General features: G+C 38.9%; 1 protein-coding gene across 1 annotated transcript in view; it reads right to left on the bottom strand.

The window, feature by feature from the left end:
- Positions 1 to 6,883, bottom strand: part of LOC106879908 (uncharacterized) — a 14,178-nt gene that overhangs the window by 217 nt on the left and 7,078 nt on the right. Inside the window, exons 7-10 of the mRNA XM_014929656.1 lie at positions 5,437 to 5,492; positions 4,338 to 4,428; positions 2,880 to 2,979; positions 1,564 to 1,666 (exon numbers count right to left, since the gene is read on the bottom strand). Coding sequence (XP_014785142.1) covers positions 1,564 to 1,666; positions 2,880 to 2,979; positions 4,338 to 4,428; positions 5,437 to 5,492 — 350 coding nt within the window. The remainder of the gene's footprint in view (positions 1 to 1,563; positions 1,667 to 2,879; positions 2,980 to 4,337; positions 4,429 to 5,436; positions 5,493 to 6,883) is intronic.

The following is a 6,883-nucleotide window of genomic DNA, read 5'->3' as shown; positions in this document are numbered from 1 at the left end:
GTAATTGTAGAAATTAAATTTTCAGCAATGTATTGATTAAATTAGTGACTTTATGTCTATACACTCAACTAACATTAATTATTGGTAGGAACACAGTATTTTGTTATGCAACTATAATATACTATTATGCTAAAGGCTTATAAGTCAATGCTGTGTCCTACCTGTGTTAGCAGTGCAATATAATCACTTTTTAAAGTTAGGACTACAGATATTATATAGAAATTAAAGGCAACACTGAAAGTTACATTTCATATAAGAATATGTCTATGTAAACAATGCGATCAGAGAGAGAGAAATAGGTAACTGGTGTATATGCATATTTCAAGAGTTATTATTCTTTCTTCAGTACCAAATTCAACCCATTAACCATCTATGTACAGATAACTTTAAAAAGTAGCTCAACTTACAGTCAATTAAACCAAGATATGATAAGAGCGGTCTCTCATATTTGTGACGGTCAGGTCAGGTATGGGGGTCTGCACCACAGCAGAACATTACTGTATCTACCATTTGTTAGTATCTGCTTGGGTCTTCCTGGGTAACCCTCTGAGCAGTGTCTCAGTCAGTTCCCATCTCTGTGAGACACCTCCTCATCTACCGTGACCATGAGGCATGTGGATGTCATGACTGGAGCCACGACCCCAGTCAGAGTAATTTATGTTGAACAGATTTCTTATCATCATGTGCTGGTGATATGTAAAAGGTACTCATGCCGGTAATATATAAAAGACACCCAATACACTCTGTATAGTGGTTGGTGTTAAGAAGGGCATCCAGCTATAAAGATCATGCCAAAACTGACAACTGGAGCTTGGTGCAGCCCTCCAGCTTGTCAGCTCCAGTCAAATGATCCAACCCATGCCAGCATGGAAAATGGACATTAAATGATGATGATTGTTTAATATCCACTTTTCCAGGTTTGCATAGATCAGACAGAATTTGTTGAAGATTTTCTATGGTTGGATGCCCTTCCTGTTACCAACCCTCACCTATTTCCAAGCAAAGTAATATTTACACTTGACCAGACATGTTTTCATGGTGAGGACACATATGACAGGCTTCTTTCAGTTTTCATAAACCAAATCCACTCACAGACAACCTGGGGCTATAGTAGAGAACACTTGCCCAAGGTGTCATATAGTGAGACCGAACCCCCAAACCACATGGCTGGGAAGTAAACTTCTTGCTACATAACCATACCTGTTACATGACATTGATAATAAAGTTATTGTAATTATCCAATATTGACCCTTTAGCTTTCAAACCAGCCATATCCAGCCCAAATATTCTATCTGTTTTGTGTTCAAGCTAGCCAGATCCAGCCTCTCACACCTACTCTACAATGTCATTCTAAAAATAAACTGTCACATCATCAAAATCTCAAAGACAATTAGGATTAATTCAAAATAATATGAATAAATAAACATTATATTTGACAGAGAAATCTGAATGCTAAATGGTTAAGAAGTAGTTTGAGATATGCCAAGTATGAAATTATTATGACAAAAAAACAAAAAGCTATAAAGCAAGCAAGACAAAATAGCCATTTATCTAGTAACCCACTTGTTGTAGAATCTATAATAGATTTTCCAGATTGTGATAAATGGTCTTTCTTTCCAGGCGTTAATAAAAAATTCTCGGGTGGTGGTGAATGTGGAATCATGACCTGAAAAAAAAGACAAAAAAACAAAAGAGATAAAATTAAATCTCAAAAATATATTTGAAAATAGAATAACCTACACTGAAATAATCTTTTCTACTATAGGTACAAGGCCTGAAATCTTGGGGGAGGAGCCAGTCGCAGTATGCAACAGGTACTTAATTCATTGACCCTGAAAGGATGAAAGGCAAAGTCAACTTCGGCAGAATTTGAACTTAGAATGTAGCAATGAGCGAAATACTGCTAAGTGTTTTGTCCAGCATGCTAATGATTCTGCCAGTTTGCCGCCTTGGAACTGAAATAACGACAAAAAAATACAAGAAGAACCTAATTTGTGAGAACTAAATGAAGTGTAGACATGTTCACAACCATGTGATTCCAGGTTCATTTCCATTCCATTATGTCTTCTATTATTCCATAGAAGACATAATAGCCCATGTCTTCTACTATGACCATGGGCTAAACAAAGACCTGCAAGTGAATTTTAAAAGATGAAGCTAAAAGTAGTACATCATAACCACATTGTTTCTCTACAGCAATAAACCTGTTCTGACCTCTTCTCTCATATTTTAACTCCCTCAATGGATGCCCTTCCTAACTCTAACGGTCCAGCAGAGTAGACTTAGTGGTTTTTATGTGGCACAAGCACAGGTGAGGTTAGTTTTGGCAAGGTTTTTACAGCTGGATGCCCTTCCAAACACCAACCACTTTACAGCGTGGACTGGGTGCTTTTAAATGGCATCTGCACTGACAGGGTCACCAAGAAATTACAAGACCAAAAAAAAAACAAATGTTAAACTGACAATAATAAAATCAATTTTTATCTTTTACTTGTTTCAGTCATGTGTTACTGTGGCCTTGCTGGAGCACCACAGCCGAGGGTTTAGTTAAACCAATCAACCCCAGTTCTTACTTTCTAAGTTTAGAATTTATTCTATCAGTCTCTTTTACTGAACTAAGTTACAGGAACATAAACAAACCAACACAGGTTGTCTAGCAGTGGTAGGTGGGCAATCACAAACAGCACACAATAGGCTTCCACACTCAGTTTCTGGTCACCAAATTCACTTAGACAGGTATTGGTTGGTCCAGGGCTATAATAGCAGACACTTGGCTAAGGTGCCATGCACTGGGACTGAACCCGAAACCATGTGGTTACAAAATGAGCTTCTTAACTACATAGCCATGCCTGAAACAGTAAATGTAAACCCTTACTCACCAAATTCTTAGCATCCACTTTATCACAATTATCACAAAGTTTTTCAGTCAAATAGTGTACAGAATCCTTTGACTCTTCTAAGACATCTGTCATTTCTTGTCTGAAAGTTAATAAACAAATTTAGTGAGAAAACAAGAAATAAGCAAAAAAACAAAACAAAAAAAAACTATAAATAAAATAAAAGATAAAGTATTATAGTTTTAGTTCTTGTTTAAGCCTTTAGCATTTAAACTAGCCATATCCAGTGCAAATATCCCACCTGCTTTTAAGTTAAACCTGGACAAATCCATCCTTCACACCTATTCTACAATGGTTATTCTAAATACAGTAATTCCTTGCCATATCATGGTTCTCCTATCGCAGTACATTTTTTTAAGTGGGCTGTTTATGTGACACTGGTGTAGGCTACAGCGGTGATCTCATTTTACTTGCCAGGTCTTCTCAGTCACAGCATATCTCCAGAGGTCTCAGTCTTTTGTTATTGCCTCTGTGAGGCCCAACGTTCGAAGGTCATGCTTCACCACCTCATCCCATGTTTTCTTGGGTCTCCCTCTACCACGGGTTCCTTCCACTGTTAGGAAGTGACACTTCTTCACACAGCCCTCCTCTTCCATACGTAGTACATGACCATACCAGCGCAATCGTCTCTCTTGCACGCTACATCTGATGCTTCTTATGTCCAACATTTCTCTCAAGGCGCTTACACTGGTGTGAGTGCACACTGACATTACACATCCAGCGGATCATGCTAGCTTCATTTCTTTCAAGCTTACGCATGTCTTCAGCAGTCACAGCCCATGTTTCACTGCCATGAAGCACGGAAGTTCATACACATGCATCGTACAATCTACCTTTCACTCTGAGCAAGATGACCTTTGTCACCAGCAGAGGTAGGAGCTTTCTGAACTTTGCCCAGGCTATTCTTATTCTAGTGGTAACGCTCTATGAGCATCCACCCCCACTACAGACTTGGTCACCTATGTAGCAGAAGCTATCAACTATTTCTAGTTTCTCTCCCTGGCATGTGATGGGATCTGTTTTCTGAGCATCTGTGGTGTTTATTACCCTGTTGCATCTGCCGCACATGAAAGCTATCTTCCCGGTTAACCTTCCTTTGATGTTGCCGCACCTCTTATGCATCTATAGCGTACACTGGGTACATCTTATGGAGTTTTATTCTCCACATAAATAGATTTTGAATTCTAAGAATCTACGATTTTCTTCCTTCCAAATCAAGCAGGTAACACTGGTGTAAATAGATATATTTTGGGGTGATTGATGAAAATAGTTCCCCAAAAAGTGTTCTAAAAGAATGGCAGACAAACAAGATGTGACACTGATTTGATTAAAAAATTGGGAGAATCGAGAGAAACTACAGCAGAAAAGATCAGAGAAAGGCATGGAGTAAAATCAAAAAGTGTGTAAACAAAGAAATAGAAAAAAAAAAAAAAAACGTACCTCATAGTTTCAATGTTTTCAAGGAATTTACTGTGATTTTTGGACAGCATTTCAAACTCACTGATGGTTTCTTTACAGTCACAGACATTTACTAAATTGGAAAATAATCATATTGAAAGTTATGTTATTTTACACTTTCTCTGTTAATTCAAAATTATCTATCTATCATCATCATCATCATCGTTTAACGTCCGCTTTCCATGCTAGCATGGGTTGGACGACTTGACTGAGGACTGGTGAAACCGGATGGCAACACCAGGCTCCAATCTAAATTTGGCAGAGTTTCTACAGCTGGATGCCCTTCCTAACGCCAACCATTCAGAGAATATCAAAAGGATCTGTTATAATACTATTCCACAGCATACCAACAATCTAATAATACTATTTTACATATACAAAACAGCCATACCAACAATCCAACATACTTCCATCATCAGCTGCCCCATGGATATCATTATGGTTTCGACACCTGTGCAGTACCATTCAATCCAGCTGTGTCAAACAAACCAAAGAAACCCATGGATATCATTAGGGAGAGACATTATACATACATGTACATTATCAATCATTTGACTGTGGCCATGCTAGAGCATCACCTTTAGTCAAACAAACTGATGCCAGGACTTATTTTATCAGTCTCTTTTGATGAACTGCTAAGTTACGGGGACGTAAACACACCAACATTGGTTGTCAAGCGATGGAGGGGGGGACAAACACAAACATTCGCGACAGGCTTCCTTTAGTTTTCATCTACTAAATCCACTCAAAAGGCTTTGGCCAGTCTGAGGCTATAATAGAAGACACTTGCCCACAGTGGGACTGAACCTGGAACCATGTGGTTGGGAAGCAAGCTTCTTACCACACAGCCGAGCCTGCACCTATATACATATTTATAAAGAGAGAGAGAGCGAGAGAAAGAGTGGCATTATAGATACATGTACATTTTTATATATATATATAGAGAGAGAGAGAGAGAGAGAGAGAGAGAGAGAGAGAGAGAGAGAGAGAAAGAGAGAAAGAGAGAGAGAGAGAGAGAGAAATTCATCATCATTTAACATATTATACAAACATATATATTATGCATAAAATTATCACTTACTAGATTGCAATTTTTCATGATACATCTGTAAACTGAAGTTGGAGAGTTTAATTAAACTGAAAAGAGAGATAGAAAAAAAAAATAAGCTAAAGCCCCAAAAGGTCAGCAAAATTTGACTAACACTGTACAAGGTACTAATATAAAACATAGACCAAAATGTCAGCAGCACAGCAGAGAATTCAATAATCTTAATAACACCATGGAATCATTTATGGCCAGAACTAAAACAACAGCAACTAATAACTTCGTTATCATTAAAAACATTATATATTAGAGTGCCCAGTACCGTGTGACTGGCCCTTGTGCCGGTGGCACGTAAAAGCACCCACTACACTCTCGGAGTGGTTGGCGTTAGGAAGGGCATCCAGCTGTAGAAACTCTGCCAGATCAGATTGGAGCCTGGTGCAGCCTTCTGGCTTACCAGTCCTCAGTCAAATCGTCCAACCCATGCTAGCATAGAAAACGGACGTTAAACGATGATGAATATTACACACTGCATTTGATGGTATAAAAGATGCTACACAATTTCAGGATAAAAAAGTTTTTGTGCATTCATGCATGTCTAAGAGGCTCAACTTCGTATACAGGACCCAGAGTGATTTTTAAAACATTTTGTTTCAAAACAATAAATGCATCTTATATGCTATCAATAAGGTATATAGTAGTATATATATGAGTGTTGGGCCTCAAGGAGGCAATGACCAAGACCTTTGGCATTATGCCATGCTTGAGAAGAAGACCCATCAAGCCGAGCAAAATCGCAGTCATGGCAGATACCAGTGTCATACAAATGGTACCTGTGCTGGTGGCATGTAAAAGCAGCTGTTACACTCTCGGAGTGGTTGGCAGTAATGAAGGGCATCCAGCTGTAGAAAACCATGCCAAATCAGACTGGAACCTGGCGCAGCCTTCCAGCCTACTCATACCATCCAACCCATGCCAGCATGGACAATGGATGTTAAGTGATGATAATGATGGACTGGTGTCCTGTCCAGGTGGAGAATATATACGTCACAGAATTTGAGAAATCAGCTTCACAAACCTATGGCTCAGGAAGAACCTTTGATCTTTTTGATATATTAATATATACATATAATATTAATATATAATATTTGTTATAAGGCAGTGAGCTGGCAGAACTGTTAGCACACCTGGCAAAATGCTTAGCGGTATTTTGTCAATCTGTCTGTTCCGAGTTCAAATCCCGCCGAGGTTGACTTTGCCTTTCATCCTTTCCGGGTTGATAAACTAAGTACCAGTTGATGGTACTTAGCACTGGGGTTGATGTAATCGACTTTACTGTTGGGTATGAGTATAAAAAACTGCATCCCCCTGTTAAACCATGCTAAGCCAGTGTGATTGGCGAACCAGATGGCTGCACCAGGCTCCAACCTGATCTGGCAGAGTTTCTACAGCTGGATGCCCTTCCTAATGCCAACCACTCTGA

Source organism: Octopus bimaculoides, chromosome 3 (genome assembly GCF_001194135.2).
Source record: "Octopus bimaculoides isolate UCB-OBI-ISO-001 chromosome 3, ASM119413v2, whole genome shotgun sequence".
NCBI lineage: Eukaryota > Metazoa > Mollusca > Cephalopoda > Octopoda > Octopodidae > Octopus > Octopus bimaculoides.
This window is presented reverse-complemented; position numbering and strand designations above follow the sequence as displayed.